At 45.2% G+C, this 16,982-nt stretch overlaps 1 protein-coding gene across 1 annotated transcript in view; it reads right to left on the bottom strand.

The window, feature by feature from the left end:
* Positions 1-7,546: 7,546 nt before the first annotated feature.
* LOC307023979 (WD repeat-containing protein 91-like) overlaps positions 7,547-16,982 on the bottom strand; it is a 51,029-nt gene continuing 41,593 nt past the window's right edge. The window contains exons 2-7 of the mRNA XM_079657717.1: positions 12,619-12,755; positions 12,325-12,504; positions 11,695-11,901; positions 11,376-11,459; positions 10,569-10,678; positions 7,547-7,769 (exon numbers count right to left, since the gene is read on the bottom strand). Coding sequence (XP_079513843.1) covers positions 7,583-7,769; positions 10,569-10,678; positions 11,376-11,459; positions 11,695-11,901; positions 12,325-12,504; positions 12,619-12,741 — 891 coding nt within the window. The 5' untranslated portion in view covers positions 12,742-12,755 and the 3' untranslated portion in view covers positions 7,547-7,582. The remainder of the gene's footprint in view (positions 7,770-10,568; positions 10,679-11,375; positions 11,460-11,694; positions 11,902-12,324; positions 12,505-12,618; positions 12,756-16,982) is intronic.

The following is a 16,982-nucleotide window of genomic DNA, read 5'->3' as shown; positions in this document are numbered from 1 at the left end:
AGAAAAAGCATTTGAGCTCCATACTGTTTCAGAAATAATCTTTGATGTGGTTTAGAATAGGATGGCATTTTATCACAGCAGAATTTAACTTTATCTCCGGTAGAATTCTGATCAGGCATTAGCTCCGCCTCCTTTTTTTATTTTTAAAGCTAAGGACCCAAAATCCGTGTTTCTCCTAACAGGGCTGCAAAAGAGGGGGGTATGAGCAGAATGAGGCATGGCTACAATGGGTGATCTGTTTGGTATTTTTAAGCAAAAAACTTCACAGACATGTTTTGTATAGGTATGGGCCTACAATATATTTTTTCCAATATAGCATAATAGGTCCATTTAAATTTACATCAGAATCAGATTTTTTTTTTTTTTTAATAATGGAACACAGGGTTCGGTCCGGATTGATTTGCAGTTCGGTCCGGATCCGGACCTTGGTCCGGAGTTTGAGAAGCCCTGCGATAGACAATTCCCATACAGGGTTCTTATACCTTTTTCAGTCAAATTTAAGCACTTGTCAAGCATTTTCAAGGTGCATTTTCAAGCTTTTCAAGCATATTACAGCTGTTGTGAATTACATATTTATATACACATACTTATACTCAAATGATTATTTCCCAACCTCACATTATATCAGATGTTCTTTATGCTATAAACAACCACATGTGTGTTTCGTAATAGCATTCTACATGAGGATGACAAATTAAAGAAAAGAAAACTAAGTTTAATATTTCAAAATGAGTGACCCATCTGTACGTAGACCAGAGTCCTGCATCGGGTCGGGTATCCGCGGGTACCCGACGGGTGACCCGCAAAAAAGGTGATTTGCGGGTGGTATTTTTTCAAACGCTTTTTTCCGGGTTCACTTCTGGGTAAAACAAAGATGATGCGGGTCCGGTTGCGGGTGTTGCATAATAAATATATTTAAACAATAATAATTTAGTTTAATGTTTAAATCCTCAGACCTCTCCTCCGCGGTACCGAGCATAATCATAACCTCTGCAGTGCATCTATCTGCTGCTGAGCGCACCACATTCTGAATGGCTGAGGTGAAGCTCTCTATAGCGGAGAATACAGCATTTTCAATAACTCTTCCTCAAGAGCGAAATCCAACGTCTGGGAGGCTTTTGGTGTCATCCTAGATGCAGAAAATAAACAACATCCCAGGCTTTTTGAGCCAAATATGCAACTGCGTGTGTTAATAATTGCACGTTGTCACTGCTTATATATATGCGGGTTCGGGTCGGGTTGCGGATCATGTGCCGGCGGGTCGGGTCGGGTTGCGGAACTAATTGGCAATATGTGCGGGTAGCGGGGCGGGTTCGGTACTGCACGTCACGGGTGCGGGGCGGGAGCGGGTCTTGAAAATCAGACCCGTGCAGGACTCTGACGTAGACTGGGCATCACATATAACCTGGCTGAGCCAATATAAAACAATCAGCCAAATAACTTTTCAATACAGTTCATTTATTTTTAAACTAAATAAAATACCCAGTATGAACGTTTGTATTGCCCTTATTAAAAACATTCGTTCCTCAAGTTGTAAAAATGTGCTAATAACGTTATTCTGAGAGTTATTTCCCTCGGCATTATGAACGCGCATCTAACCCACGGGAACGCGCTCCCCGGCACGTTCATGTGACATGTTCAGTACTACATGAGTTTGTCTTTACCCATTGTTAGAAATTAAAATCAATGTTTTATGGCATAATTTAGTTTAAACATGCCATCCATCCATCCATCCATCTTCTCCCGCTTATCCGTGGTCGGGTCGCGGAGGTAGCAGTTCCAGCAGAGAGCCCCAAACTTTCTTTTCCCTGGCCACATCAACCAGCTGACTGGGGGATACCAAGGTGCTCCCAGGCCAGCGAAGAGATATAATCCCTCCATCTGGTTCTAGGTCTACCCCTTGGTCTCTTCCCAGCTGGAAGTGCCTGGAACACCTCCCTAGGGAGGCGCCCAGGTGGCATCCTAACTAGGTGCCCGAACCACCTCAACTGGCTCCTTTCGACGCAAAGGAGGAGCGGTTCAACTCCGAGTCCCTCCCGGATGACCGAACTTCTCACCTTATCCCTAAGGGAGACACCAGACACCCTGCGGAGAAAACCCATCTCGGCCGCTTGTACCCGCGATCTCGTTCTTTCGGTCATGACCCATCCTTCATGACCATAGGTGAGGGTAGGAACGAAAATGGCGCGGTAGACAGAGAGATTTGCCTTCTGGCTCAGCTCCCTTTTCGTCACAACGGTGCGGTAAAGCGACTGCAGTACCGCTCCCGCTGCTCCGATTCTCCGACCCATCTCACGCTCCATTGTTCCCTCACTGGAGAACAAGACCCAGAGATACTTGAACTCCTTCACTTGGGGTAAGGACTCATTCCCTACTTGGAGTGGACAGTCCATCGGTTTCCTGCTGAGAACCATGGCCTCAAGATTTGGAGGTGGTGATCCTCATCCTAGCCGCTTCACACTCGGTTGCGAACCGATCCAGTGAGTGCTGAAGGTCGCAGACCGATGAAGCCATCAGAACCACATCATCTGCAAAAAGCAGTGGTGCAATCCTTAGTCCACCAAACTGCAAACCCCCCCCCCACGACTACACCTCGAAATCCGATCCATGTATATTACAAACAGGATTGGTGACAAAGCGCAGCCCTGGCGGAGGCCAACCCTCACCTGAAATGGGTCCGACTTACTGCCGAGGACCCGGACACAGCTCTCGCTTTGGGAGTACAGAGATTGGATGGCCCTGAGTAGAGACCCCCTCACCCCATACTCCCGCAGCACCTCCCACAGTGACTCCCTGGGAACTTGGTCATACGCCTTCTCCAAGTCTACAAAACACATGTAGACTGGATAAGCGTACTCCCAGGCCCCCTCCAGGATCCTTGCGAGAGTAAAAAGCTGATCCGTCGTTCCACGACCAGGACGGAATCCGCATTGTTCCATTGTTGTTCCATTGTTGTTGTGACAATCGGCCTGACCCTCCTTTCGAGTACCTTAGAGTAAACTTTCCCGGGGAGGCTGAGTAGTGTGATGCCTCTGTAATTGGCACACACCCTCTGATCCTCCTTTTTAAAAAGGGGAACCACCACCCCGGTCTGCCTCTCCTTCGGTACTGTTTCCGAGTTCCACGCAACGTTGATGAGGCGTGTCAACCATGACAGTCCCTCAACACCCAGAGCCTTCAGCATTTCTGGCCGGATCTCATCCACCCCCGGGGCTTTGCCACTGTGAAGTTGTTTGACGACCTCAGTGACCTCCCCCCGGGAGATTGGTGTCGATCCCCCGTCATACTCCAGCTCTGCCTCTAACATAGAGGGCGGAGTTGTCGGGTTCAGGAGTTCCTCAAAGTGCTCCTTCCAACGCCCTAACACTCCATCAGTTGAGGTCAACAACGTCCCATCCTTACTGTACACAGCTTGGATGGTTCCCTGCTTCCCCCTCCTGAGGTGTCGGACAGTTTTCCAGAACAACTTTGGTGCCGCCCGAAAGTCCTTTTCCATGTCTTCTCCGAACTTCTCCCACACCCGCTGCTTTGCCTCGGCCACGGCTGAGGCTGCTACCCTTCGGGCCTGTCGGTACCTTGCAACTGCCTTGGGAGTCCCCCGGGATAACAAATCCCTGAAGGCCTCCTTCAGTCGGACGGCTTCCCTGACCACCGGTTTCCACTAGGAGGTTCGAGGGTTACCGCCCCTTGAGGCACCTAGGACCTTGAGACCACAGCTCCCTGCCGCGGCTTCGGCAATAGAGGCTTTGAACACCGACCACTCTGGTTCAATGTCACCAACCTCCACAGGAATGCCCGAAAAGCTCCGCCGGAGGTGTGAGTTGAAGGCCTCCTGAACTTGGGCCTCCTCCAGATGTTCCCAGTTCACCCGAACTACACATTAGGGCTTACCAGGTCTATCCAGAGGCTTCCCCCCCACTCGACCCAACTCACCATCAGATGGTGATCAGTTGACAACTCCGCCCCTCTCTTTACCCGAGTGTCCAAAACGTACGGCCTCAGGTCCGATGATACGATAACGAAATCGATCATGGACCTTCTGCCTAGGGTGCTCTGGTATCACATACACTTATGAGCATCCTTATGTTCGAACATGGTGTTTGTTATGGCCAATCCATGACTAGCACAGAAGTCCAGTAACAAACCACCACTCGGGTTCAGATCAGGGGGGCCGTTCCTCCCAATCACTCCCCTCCAAGTGTCTCCATCATTGCCCACATGTGCGTTGAAGTCTCCCAGCAAGATTAAAGAGTTCCCTTCAGGAGCCCCATACAGGACTCTTTCCAGGGTCTCCAAGAAGGCCGTATACTCTGAACTGCTGTTGGGTGCATAAGCACACACAACAGTCAGAGTTTTCCCCCCCATAACCCGCAGGCGTAGGGAGTCGACCCTCTTGTCCACTGGGGTAGACTCCAACAACGAAGCACCCAACCGGGGACTTGTGAGTATCCCCACACCCGCCCGGCGCCTCACACCTTGAGCAACTCCGGAGAAGAATAGAGTCCAACCCCTATCCAGAAGTAAGGTTCCAGAGCCGACGCTGTGCGTAGAGGTGAGCCCAACCAGATCCAACTGGTAACGCTCCACCTCCCGCACAAGCTCCGACTCCTTTCCCCCCAGAGAGGTGACGTTTCACGTCCCCAAAGCCAGCTTCTGTCGCCCGGGTCTGGTCCGTCGAGACCCTCTGCCTTCACTGCCACCCTTCTGGCAGCGCACCCGACCCCATCGCTGTTTCCCGTAGGTGGAGGGCCCGCGGGACGGAGAAGCGGAGGTGTTGTACAGTTTATTTGAATACATTATTGTTTACAGACGAGAGTAGCATGTGACAACATCCGGAATGACCGGAAACCAAACCAGCCGTGAAGTATTTTCTGTATTTTTTAGAGTATTGATTACAGCGTTTAGAATGTGTTACATGAAAAGTGATGAAAGAGAATGTGAGGAGAAAAGGCGTGTTAAGCATATATTGAATGTGAAAAGTACCAATCCTCTGTTTGAATGCAACAACGGACATTAGAGACGAGGCGAGCCGGCTGGCGGGGAGGAGCCAGCAGAGGATATATATAACAGCACCGGACGAGGGATTCCCTCTCTTCTCTGGCTCAGGAGAGCCGGATCACAGCTGTTTTCTGCCTGAACAATATTCTGTCTGTAACACTACCGCGCCATTTTTTATTAAAGTATCCCATTTGAATCTTCTCAGAGACTCCATTTACTCTCATTTTAAAGCTTCTCTCCTGGACGCGAGAATAACGAACATATTTAACACCATGGATGCACAATAACAACGGACCATATCGCCTTACTGCCATCCCACGGAGCTGTAATAATGGATACATTGCACATGTTTGCTGTAATTCATAATTTGTAAAATATTATACTACATGGGCTGTATGATGTAAAACTTGTACCGTAAATGTTGTATTAAATAAAGTTAATATTACCAACGTAGATTAACGTTCCTGTAGCTTCTTATTGCACTTGCAATATACCATTAAAAGAGTTGAACGTAGCTGTTTGCTATTAGGCCGACTATATATTAAGTCGTCATATTTATACATATATCAATAAAGATATGTGTCAAAGCTCTAATCAAATTAACAGTTGCATTAATTATAATTGTATATATATGTATATTGCCTGTGTTGTATATGTATACACACAAATGAACAACCTTGTGTTTTTCAAAAGTTTTACATGTTGTATTGTAGTGTTTATTTTAGTGTTGTTTTATTCTTATCCACATTTTGATTTCAGAACACAGGACAGGATAATGCTGGGCACAACATCACGCTCAACAGTGAAGCTGGCAATGCTGAACAAAACCAGTTATAATATTTATTCCGCTCAAAAAGTGAAAGCTTTAAGAAAATGTAATTAAAAATACATAAGCATTTCAGGTAGAAATTAGCATTTAGCATAGCATCAGGCTTCAACATATACATTTTTATATATTACCAAGTGGTTTCATGTACAACCCACACAAGTATCATGCTAAATGAAGCTCTGTTGCTTGGATATCACTAGATCCTGATGTCGGCGTAATATAAAAGTACATAACGATTGATGTGTAACTTAGCATAATTTAGTAGCTAGCCGCTAGCTGCTAACTGCCGCCTCGTTAATATAAATCCAGTACCATGCTGTCATGAACGCGCGGTGCTGTTATGCTTGATGTGAACGAGCCTTTTGGGCGGCGTGGTTAAAGTTGTGCATGCTTTATGAGTGCACATACGGGTACTTCTCAGGCATGCCGGGTAATCTGTGACGCTTCGCTCTCTCAAAAGTTGGGCCATTTTCTCATCATGCGCCATTGAGCAACTCTCATAGGAATGAATGAGGCCCCGCCTCCCACGCTGTATCCAGTTCTTATTATACATCCATGGGCAGCACCAGTCGGGCTCTGGGCGGTGTGAACAAAACGGGGGCTCAAAAGAAAAAACGATTCCGAACCAGAAAAGCTCTAGCATTTCGCCTTTCTTTCATGCTGTGCAAAGAAAAAGCAACCTCTAACTCCAGAATATCTTACCATGACTCGCGCATGCATTCGCGTGCACGGTTGTGGCATGACCACCAAAACAGAAAGATATGAACACAAGATGTGTGCAAATGTATTTCGTTTTCTATCCATGTGGACTTGACTTAAGTGGTGGGGGACCTAACCTCCTCTAGGGGGGTCTGGGGGCATGCTCCCCCAGGAAGATTTTTTTTGGGTACTGCAGTTTTTGGAAGTGGCGGAGCGACGTTCTGGTGCTCTCCGGCAGAACTGCACCCCTGTCAGACGAGACATGTACCACGTGATGACACGTGGCTCGTGTTGTGTTCAAGGACCCTCACTCGCTTGTTTAATTTTTGTTGCGGTCCAGATTTCTTTAATTTTTTTCTTTTTTGCGTGTGTTTATAAATTACCTCGAGGGCCATACCAAATGGTCTCGCGGGCCGTATACGGCCCGGGGGCCGGATGTTCCCCACCCCTGATTTAAAGCCTGGCGAGGAAGGGGGGTGGCCTTGTGGAAAGTGTGATGGACTGAAACGCTTGACAAACACAGATAGAGCTGGAAGTATGAATACTACCAAACAAGTATATGCCCTGTTCAGCTCTCTGTGACAGCGGCTTTTTCAATATTTTAGCTTACTGCTGGAAAAGTATCTTACTATATGCCAACAATTCAGAAATCATGTTATAATAAATTAAAAGAACCTCAGATGTCTCTCGCCAGTATGTCGTGCATTTCCTAATTACAACAATACAAATTTGTTTTATCATTCAAATACAAGTGAATACCAGCATTTTACACTTCTGATTAATTGTCATTAATCACAAATGAATATTGTGATTGACGCAATTGTATTGTATGAAATGTATTCATTCACTAACACATGTCAGTGATCATTTGCCAATTTTCTCTATTGGTGGGAAATAACCCTGTACAACTGCAGTTTTTGCCTCTTCTGCATTGGCTTCACTGTTTGGTCTCAATATCTGAAAACACAGATTTTCAACAACGCAGCTTTACAGTGAGCAGGAATTCAGCTGCAGCGCCTGCTCTGAAAGAAAATAAATGTTTAAACAATGAAACCTCTAGGTCTCTCTTACAGGGGGGTTGGTGGAGGGGTCCTTCCTTCCCACTGCTGCCTGGCTGGGCGAGGAACCGCTGGTCTGAGGCAGTTTTCCCGGGGTGCGCCTGCCCTGCGGCAGGAATGTCGAGAAGAAGTTTCTGGAGGGAGTGATGGCGGTGCTGACCGGGCACTGGCTCGACACTAAGTCACTAAGGGGGGCGACAAAAAAGAACATAAGTAATACGTTGAAATAATGCCATCCTCATATTAATGCCCTTGAAACATTTAGAAAGTTATTTTTCTTTTTAAATTGATTTAAGTTCTGCTTTCAATAATATTCATCCACATATCGTCCTCTAAAAAAAAACTATTGCAGGTGAATTTCATTCTAACACTGCAGGCTCAGTTTCCTCAGCTCCAAGTTTGTTGTACAGTCAGATAAGCATACTAGTACATAAGTGTACGCAAAACTGCAGATAGTGTGTTTGTTCCCAGATGAAGAGCAAATCATAGTTCTGTGGCCGTACATGTCAGGACATCGCACACTAAAGATATTCAGGGTTCTCAGTGTTTTTACATAAACGTCAGCGCATCCATTCAGTTACTGCTGCAAAGACTCAGAGCTTATTTTCATCTTTATATAAAGCAACCTAGAGTCTTTTTCAGGTTTTTTACCCGCCACTAATTATTTTAACGTGCGATTAATGCATGTGTATTTGTCCTCGGCCCGCCTCGTAGTTTCAGAGCCCAAAGGCTTGACGTTGTTGCTGTTGTTGGATGGTGGGAGATTCCAGCGAGGTATGGATACAAAAAAGGTGTTTTAAACAGCAAGCCAAGCACACAGCTGATGCTGACAGCCCCGCTCCTGCCGCTCGCTTGCGGCAGACCACGCTTGCAACAGCGATAGCTAAATGGGTGGCTACAGCTTAAAGGCCCTGACACACCTACCCGATTTTGGGAGTCAGAGGCCGTCAGAGGCAGTCGGGCATTCGCGGCGCCCTACACAGGTTGGTGTGTCCCTTTGCGGTGTGTTCGTAGGCGGGCGGCGTAAGCGGGCGGCGTAGGCGACGTAGCGGACGTAAAAGTTGGGACGACGGCAGTACGCGTTCTTTGGTCTCAGGTTGGTGTGTAGCGGCATTGTGGAGGACGAGGGACCGCGTTAGAACATTCGGATCGCATCCAACGTGTCGACATACATCACAGCGCATTATTTTGACACACAGTGGGAACTTCAGTCTCATGCTTTGACTGAAGATGAAGACAGAGGAGCGGCATTTCGCCGACAACTGTAAACAGACTTGTCTGTTTGAGCAACTGGTTCAGTGCAAAGAAGTAGACAGGGTTGGGAGAGAGTGTAAGAGAGAGAGAGAGAGAGGTACCAGGTTGTTGTGTTGAGAATATTCAGGAGAATATTTGTCATTGTTCCAATGATAATAAACAAACATTTGCATAAAGCATATTTGTCCACTCATATGTTGATGAGAGTATTCAAAACTTGGAAAATATATTCCTCTAAGGTACATTTAGAACAGATACAAAATGTGTGGCTAATTTGCGATTAATCGCGATTAACTATGGACATCATGCGATTAATCTAAATTAAATTATAATATATATATAATAGCACAAACAGATAATAAAATCCAATGGGGCGACATAATCACTATGTTCCTTTAAATCAATTCTTACAACTCATATTTATCTACTGGTATACCAACACATTTGTATACTTTTTTTCCTTGTGTTTCATTATGTTTTTAAAATGAAAACAAAAGATGGATCGTACTGACAAGAAACAACAATTCATCAGGTGAATTGTTTATTTGGCCACATCAACTGCATCACAGCACACGTAAAACAGCATAAATACTGTATCATTTACAATAAGTTAGTTAAATGTTTTCAAATATATCTTTGATATAAATAAACTGAAAATAATATAGCAGTTATGTCTGCTTAAAGGTGACTGGGATAAAGATAGTGGAGGGACTGAACAATTGGTCTTTTACAACGTCTGTGAAAATAAAACCTTTAGAATTAAGTCAGAATTAGTATTCAGCTCACATCTGACTCTGGCAACGCTCACCATGTCAGACTCTCCAGAACCAGTACTAATAGTAAAAGTAAAGAACTTTAGCACTCTTTATTACGCAGAGGCATGTTCTGTTCTAAAATTCAGCAACGGTCTTTATTTATACACTCAACAGTTGAGACTACATAGTGAAACCTTTTAGATGAAATTCCAGTAAAACAAATACAGTCAGTCGATGCACTGAGGTCAGATTAAACAATGAGTGAGGGCCTGTGTCCACATGGCAACTTTTCTGAGAGCTAAGCCTTTTTTTGCAGCCGCTCCGAGCGCTTTGGGTTGGAAAATATTTGACTTCAGTAAGAGCTGGTGAAATCCCTGCTGGAAATGGAAGAGAAGCTTGATTTTGTCTTTCAGACAGTAACTGTCCAGACAAAGACCTAAGGTGAAGTGTTTTTCTTTAATATGTACAACATGTATGACTGTTGTACTCTTATCTCCGTATGCTGGCTGCCGAAGCTCATTCAGACAGAGCATTCTGAGAGAAAAACTCTTCAGGATGATGTTCATGGTGCAAAAACACATGTATAGAACCACAAGCCGATAGTTAAAAGCGAAGGGGTAGAGCTATTCTGTCACGTTGTCATTGAGATGTTAAATAAGAGCCCTGCCAGAAAAATGGGCTCTGTGGACACAGGGCCTGAGCACCGTGAAGTGCTTCCACCAGAAACATGTCATGTGACTGCCCTCTTTTTGATAGAAACAAAAGCACACAAAGCTAAATCAGGGAGGAAAATCGCAAAAGTGCAACGGTAAGAAAGAAATAAGATGGCTGTCTTCTGAAACAAAACATAAGGGGGGGGGGAAGACCTGCCAAGTATCGCCTCTAGGTGCAATAAAGAACTTTGAACGTGAACAGAGAAACAGATGACAGCCATCTTAGAGAGTCTTCAGTAATACAGTGGAGTTAAAGTCTCACAGCTCAGTGTCCCCAAGGCGGTCCATGTTCTGGACGTACAGCGGCAGCTTGTGGTGGACAGTCTCCTCGCCCTCCCTCTGCTCCCGGCATTCCGTCTGCAGAGCAAACAGCTGGAACACACACCACACACACAGTCAGCCTCAGGACAATCACACAACACCATCAGAGAGAGTCCTATTGTGAACCAGGAAATTAGTACCCCTAACCTGCATATATTGGGCAATTTGCACAATTAAAATAAGTTGCCATAATTAGTATTAATTAGTATTATACCCTGTGTTGATAATAGTTTAAAAATATCAGCCGACAGAGAGTACAAATATGGCCACATTCTGGTTAAAACTGTTGATCCTGACTGATTTAACCGGGGTAGTATCAAGGTCCAGAGAAAATGTTTGAATGGTCAGCACATATACAAAGCACCAGGTCACAGGCTCTATGACGGCACATGTGGTACTCCTAAACCCAGTGGCGAGCCGTCAGGGCCCTCTAGGCCCTCTGTGAGGCCTAAGATATTCTACAAAATAATATTTAAAAACATTACAAATAATTAAAAAATAAATTTAAATATTTTTTTTAATATATATTTTTAGTTATATTTTTCATTAGTTTTACCAAAATAACTTGATTTAAATTGTATTTAAAATAACATTTCCAAATAAATAAATCCTTCGAATCTGCCTATTCAGTTTCTGTTGGAATGTGAATGGTTAAATGAAAGAAGCTCGGGGGTCGCTTTCATTGATGCGTTTTGCACCCCGGGCCGTTGTTTTGATATATTTGATATATTTATTCATGTATTCTCACCATCTGGCGGAGCTGTTCGTTCTCTTCAGTCAGACTCGTGGTCTTCTGGACTTCAGAGTCAAAGCTGAGGAGGACAGGCTGGGGTGAGAGCAGTTAAGAACCAGCAGTACCAGTTTAAACACAGACAGACAGACAGACAGACAGACAGACAGACAGACAGACAGACAGACAGACAGACAGACAGACAGACAGACAGACAGACGGACAGACAGAGTTCAAAGAGAGACACCGGAATTCACTTTTCATCTAATGAAGCAACACACTGGACATTAAACTGCTCATGTGAAACATGGCAGCTTCGATTGAGCTAAAGGATATGCATACACTGGAAGAGGACAGACAGGAAGTTGTGCAGTGAAACCAGGAAGGTGTCAGCCCATTGGCGGGAGAAGTACGGAGAGAAGGCAGGGTTCTGCTCGGGGGTGCCAATAAACGGCAGGATGAACCAATCGCGCCACTCGGTCTGAGTCTGCAGCTCCAGCGCCTGCTTCTGGAAAAACTCCTGAGTCTTCTCCAGGTTTCCTTTCTGGTTGGAGGAAAGGACGGAGTCACGTTCTTTATCTTTATGCGTTCGAACAGAACTGTGTTCTGGGTCTCATTTCAAACCTTTATTTAATCAGATTGGTCCCTTGAGATCATAGATCTCTTTTTCAAGGGAGACCTTCAGCATATAGGTTCCACATGAAACAATAAAGGACATGATACATGATTTTACAGGATACATTTACATAGTTATAGACATTTACAAGTGCCCATAGTATCAACAAGCATTTCATTTAGCCTAGCTTTAAAAACATGCAGAGGAATGAGATGGCTCAGTTTAAATTCTTGCTGAAGATTGTTCCAAGCAAGTGGAGCTGCGCACATAAAAGCTGTCTTACCTAAGACAGTCCTTGCTCCTGGCACATCTAACAATAGTACATCATGTGGTCTCTATACAGGCTGTTACCTGGATGGTGTTAATGACGTAGAATCTGTACAGGCTGGTTCTCAGTTTGTTCACTGTGGATCTGTACACATCCTCCAGTCTGCAGAACAGACGTCTGTCCAGGTACTGCCAGTACTCCCTGAGACCACACAGGTCAAAGCTCTGCACAAACTGCTGCAGCTGCTCGATGATCTTATCCACCTGAAACAGAACATGTCTCATGAAGACAAACCTAGAAAAGAACCCACTCACATTGAGAACAGTTGCACATTACTCAGTCAAACATAAATCCCTCCATATCTCCGTCAGTGGTACCCTGAAGCCTTTCTCCTTGTCGCTCTTCATCTCGGTGTCCATGTGTTTGAGGGTGCTGTTGAAGCCCCGGTAGATCAGATACTCCCGGACATGTTCGTCTGTCCTCTCCACTGCAGAGCCCATGCTGACCTCTGACCCTGCAGGACAACATGTAGTAGAGCGAACAGTTCAGCTATTAGATGATCTTTCTGGTCAGTCAAGTAAGAATGGCTCGGTTGTGATCCCATACTTAAATGTCACCCTCTCAATATCTGTACAAATACAACAGTATCTGAATATCTTAATTTGTTTGCACATTTTCAAATATCTGAGTTGTTGCGGGTGATAGAGGTGTGATATACAGTGGGGCAAAAGAGTATTTAGTCAGACACCAATTGTGCAAGTTCTCCCACTTAAAAAGATGAGAGAGGCCTGTAATTTTAATCCTAGGTATACCTCAATTATAAGAGTCAAAATGAGAAAAAAAAAATCCAGAAAATCACATTGTCTGATTTTTAAAGAATTTATTTGCAAATTATGGTGGAAAATAAGTATTTGGTCACCTACAAACCAACAAGATGTCTTGCTCACACAGACCTGTAACTTCTTCTTTAAGAGCCTCCTCTGTCCTCCACTTGTTACCTGTATTTAATGCACCTGTTTGAACTCGTTATCAGTATAAAAGACACCTGTCCACAACCTCAAACAGTCACGCTCCAAACTCCACTATGGCCAAGACCGAAGAGCTGTCAAACGACACCAGAAACAAAATTGTAGACCTGCACCAGGCTTGGAAGACTGAATCTGCAATAGGTAAGCAGCTTGGTGTGAAGAAATCAACTGTGGGAGCAATTATTAGAAAATGGAAGACATACAAGACCACTGATAATCTCCATCGATCTGGGGCTCCACGCAAGATCTCACCCTGTGGGTTCAAAATGATCACAAGAACGGTGAGCAAAAATCCCAGAACCACACGGGGGGACCTAGTCAATGACCTGCAGAGAGCTGGGACCAAAGTAACAAAGGCTACACACTATGCCGCCAGGGACTCAAATCCTGCAGTGCCAGACGTGTCCCCCTGCTTAAGCCAGTACATGTCCAGGCCCGTCTGAAGTTTGCTAGAGAGCATTTAGATCAGGGGTCTCAGACTCAATTTACCTGGGGGCCGCTGGACGTAGAGTCTGGGCAAGTCTGGGCCGCTTCAAATATTCCGCAAAACATTTATTAAAAAATACAACATTAACAGTTATTCAACATCTTCTTAACATGAACTGTTCTTCACAACATAACTATGTACAGTTGCTCTTTCTTACCTACTCCTTGCTGGTAGAGACCTGGCAGCGCTTCCTCTCACACAGCTGAGCCACATTTGGTTTGAGGGAGGAAGCAGTTGAAACCCTCAGTATGTCTTGAAGATGTGCATCAGTAAGTCTGGACCTGTACTTTGACTTATTGAAGTTCATGGTGGAGAAGAGCTGTTCACACATATATGTGCTCCCAAAAAGGCACATGGTCCGCTTTAACATCCTGGAAATCTCAGGGAAGGAGGGGGGCAATTCTCTCATGAACTGTCCAAGCTTGTCTGCTTTCCCATTCACTTCCCTGAACTTGGCTTTGAGCTCAGAATTGCACTGCAGGTCGATCAGCTCCATTTGAAGCACACCAGGGGCATTTTCCACATCAAAGGAGAAGGGGTCTGCAAACATTTGGAAAGTGGCTCTGTGTGTCTTGAAGTCTGCAAACCGCTGATCGAATTCCTCCTGTAGCTTCACAATGGCATCAATATACTTCTCACCACTGTATGCTGTGCCCCTGTCCATGAGAGCCTTGCATGCTGGGAAATGGCAGAGGTTTTTCTGAGGGAGCTGGGCTTTCCATAACATCAGTTTTGTAGAGAATGCTCTGACATTGTCATATGCTGCACTAACAAGCTGGCCCTGGCCCTGCAACTTCTTATTCAGAGCATTCAGCTCCTGCGTGATGTCAACAAGAAAAGCTAAGTCCATGAGCCATTTGGGATCACTCAGCTCGGGAACAGCCATCCCACCCTTCTCCAGCATGAATACTTTCAGTTCTGTTCTCAACTCAAAAGACCTCTTCAGGACGTTTCCCCTGCTGAGCCAACGTACCTCTGTGAAGTAGAGCACATCCTCATATTCTGACTCAATTTCCTCCAAAAAAGCACGGAATTGGCGGTGCTTTAAGCCCCTGGATCTGATATGGTTGATGCATTTCACAACGACAGACATCACATTGTCAAACTTCAAGCATTTGCTGCAAAGGGCCTGCTGATGGATAATGCAGTGCAGAGCAATAGCCTCCTCCACACCCTCCTCCTCCAGTTTTCTTTGAACAAGTGCCACCAGCCCGTTTTTTCTCCATGTCATTGATGGCGCTCCGTCCGTCGTAATTCCAACAAACCTCTTCCATGGCAGACCGATATCCGCAATGGCATCACACAGTTGCTGAAATATCTCCTGAGCGGTGGTCTGGCCATGCATTGGTTTCACTGTAAGCAACTCCTCTGTCACTTCAAAATTGTCATCAACACCACAGAAATACATTGCGAGCTGAGCGGTGTCAGTGATGTCTGTGCTCTCATCAAGAGCCACAGAGTATGCACGGAAAAGTTTGGCTTTGTCGCACAGCTGATCATATATGTCACTTGATAAGTCAGAAATGCGCTCTGCCACTGTGTTAGCTGACAGGCTGATGTTGTTGAACTGACCCTTCTTTTCCGGACAGACTATACTTGCAGCCTGCAACATGCATTTTTTTACAAACTCGCCTTCCGTAAACGGCTTTCCCGCTCTAGCAATCATCTCACTCACCACATAGCTAGCTTCGACTGCTAAATCAGCCTCATTGCTTCCTTTCTTGAAGAGATTTTGTTGCTTCCATAGAATTTTTTTTAGCTCTGTGACTTTTGTCTCTCTCTCATCTCCCAGGTATTTTGCATACTCTGCATGTTTAGTTGAGTAGTGACGTTTGACGTTATACTCCTTGTATACAGCGATTTTCTCTGTGCATATAAGGCACGTTGCGTTTCCCCTGTACTCAACAAAAAAATATTCAGTCTCCCACTTCTCCTGAAATGTTCTGTGGTCATCATCGATTTTTCTTTTCCCTGAAAGTTTTGATGAAGACATGGCGATATATTTTGCTTCCACTCTGTGTCACTTTTGGATCACGTCTGGATTGATTCCGCTGCGCGCATTTGATTGACGTGTGGCGGAGTTCCCTCGGAGTGGGGAGGGGCGAGGGAACTCCGCGCAGCAGTTCCCTGCCAGCAGCAGCAGCGGGAAAAATACAATTGAAATATAAAGCGCAAACGTAAACGCGCGGGCCAGATTAACACTATTACGTGATATCAACAAAGGGGCCATGAGAAACTGTCTGTGGCCCGCGGGCCTGGAGTCTGAGACACCTGATTTAGATGATCCAGAAGAGGATTGGGAGAATGTCATATGGTCAGATGAAACCAAAATAGAACTTTTTGGTAAAAACTCAACTAGACGTGTTTGGAGGAGAAAGAATGCTGAGTTGCATCCAAAGAACACCATACCTACTGTGAAACATGGGGGTGGAAACATCATGCTTTGGGGCTGTTTTTCTGGAAAGGGACCAGGACGAGTGATCCGTGTAAAAGGAAAGAATGAATGGGGCCATGTATCGTGAGATTTTGAGTGACAACCTCCTTCCGTCAGCAAGGGCATTGAAGACGAAACGTGGCTGGGTCTTTCAGCATGACAACGATCCCAAACACACCGCCAGGGCAACGAAGGAGTGGCTTCGTAAGAAGCATTTCAAGGTCCTGGAGTGGCCTAGCCAGTCTCCAGATCTCAACCCCATAGAAAATCTTTGGAGGGAGTTGAAAGTCTGTGTTGCCCAGCGACAGCCCCAAAACATCACTGCTCTAGAGGAGATCTGCATGGAGGAATGGGCCAAAATACCAGCAACAGTGTGTGAAAACCTTGTGAAGACTTACAGAAAACGTTTGACCAGTGTTTCCCTTAGGATGGAGTCATAGCAGCGGTGCTAAGGCACGTGGGCCCAGCATAATGTGAGCGTGGAATTTTTTAGTGTGTGCGCCCCGCCAATTTGTTTCTATGTGTCAGCACAAGAAAGGCTCTTGAGGCCTAGTACCAGGGGCGGTTCTAGACAATTTGCTGCCCTATGCGAGATTTTATATGTAAAGAATAAATGAAAAATCTCTACAAAAGGCAAATACATTACAGAAAAAGAAACTGATTGACATAGGTAATATACGTCAAAACGGCTTCAAATATATTCATTATTGTATGAACATTGAATTGGGGGGTGGATGTCACTTCCTCTAGGGGGGTCCGGAAGATTTTTAACATTTTTAAGTAAAATGCTTC

This window comes from Notothenia rossii, assembly GCF_949606895.1.
Source record: "Notothenia rossii genome assembly, chromosome: 11".
Lineage (NCBI taxonomy): Eukaryota > Metazoa > Chordata > Actinopteri > Perciformes > Nototheniidae > Notothenia > Notothenia rossii.
Note: the sequence above shows the minus strand (reverse complement) of the source record. Positions and strands in the feature narration are given on the sequence as shown.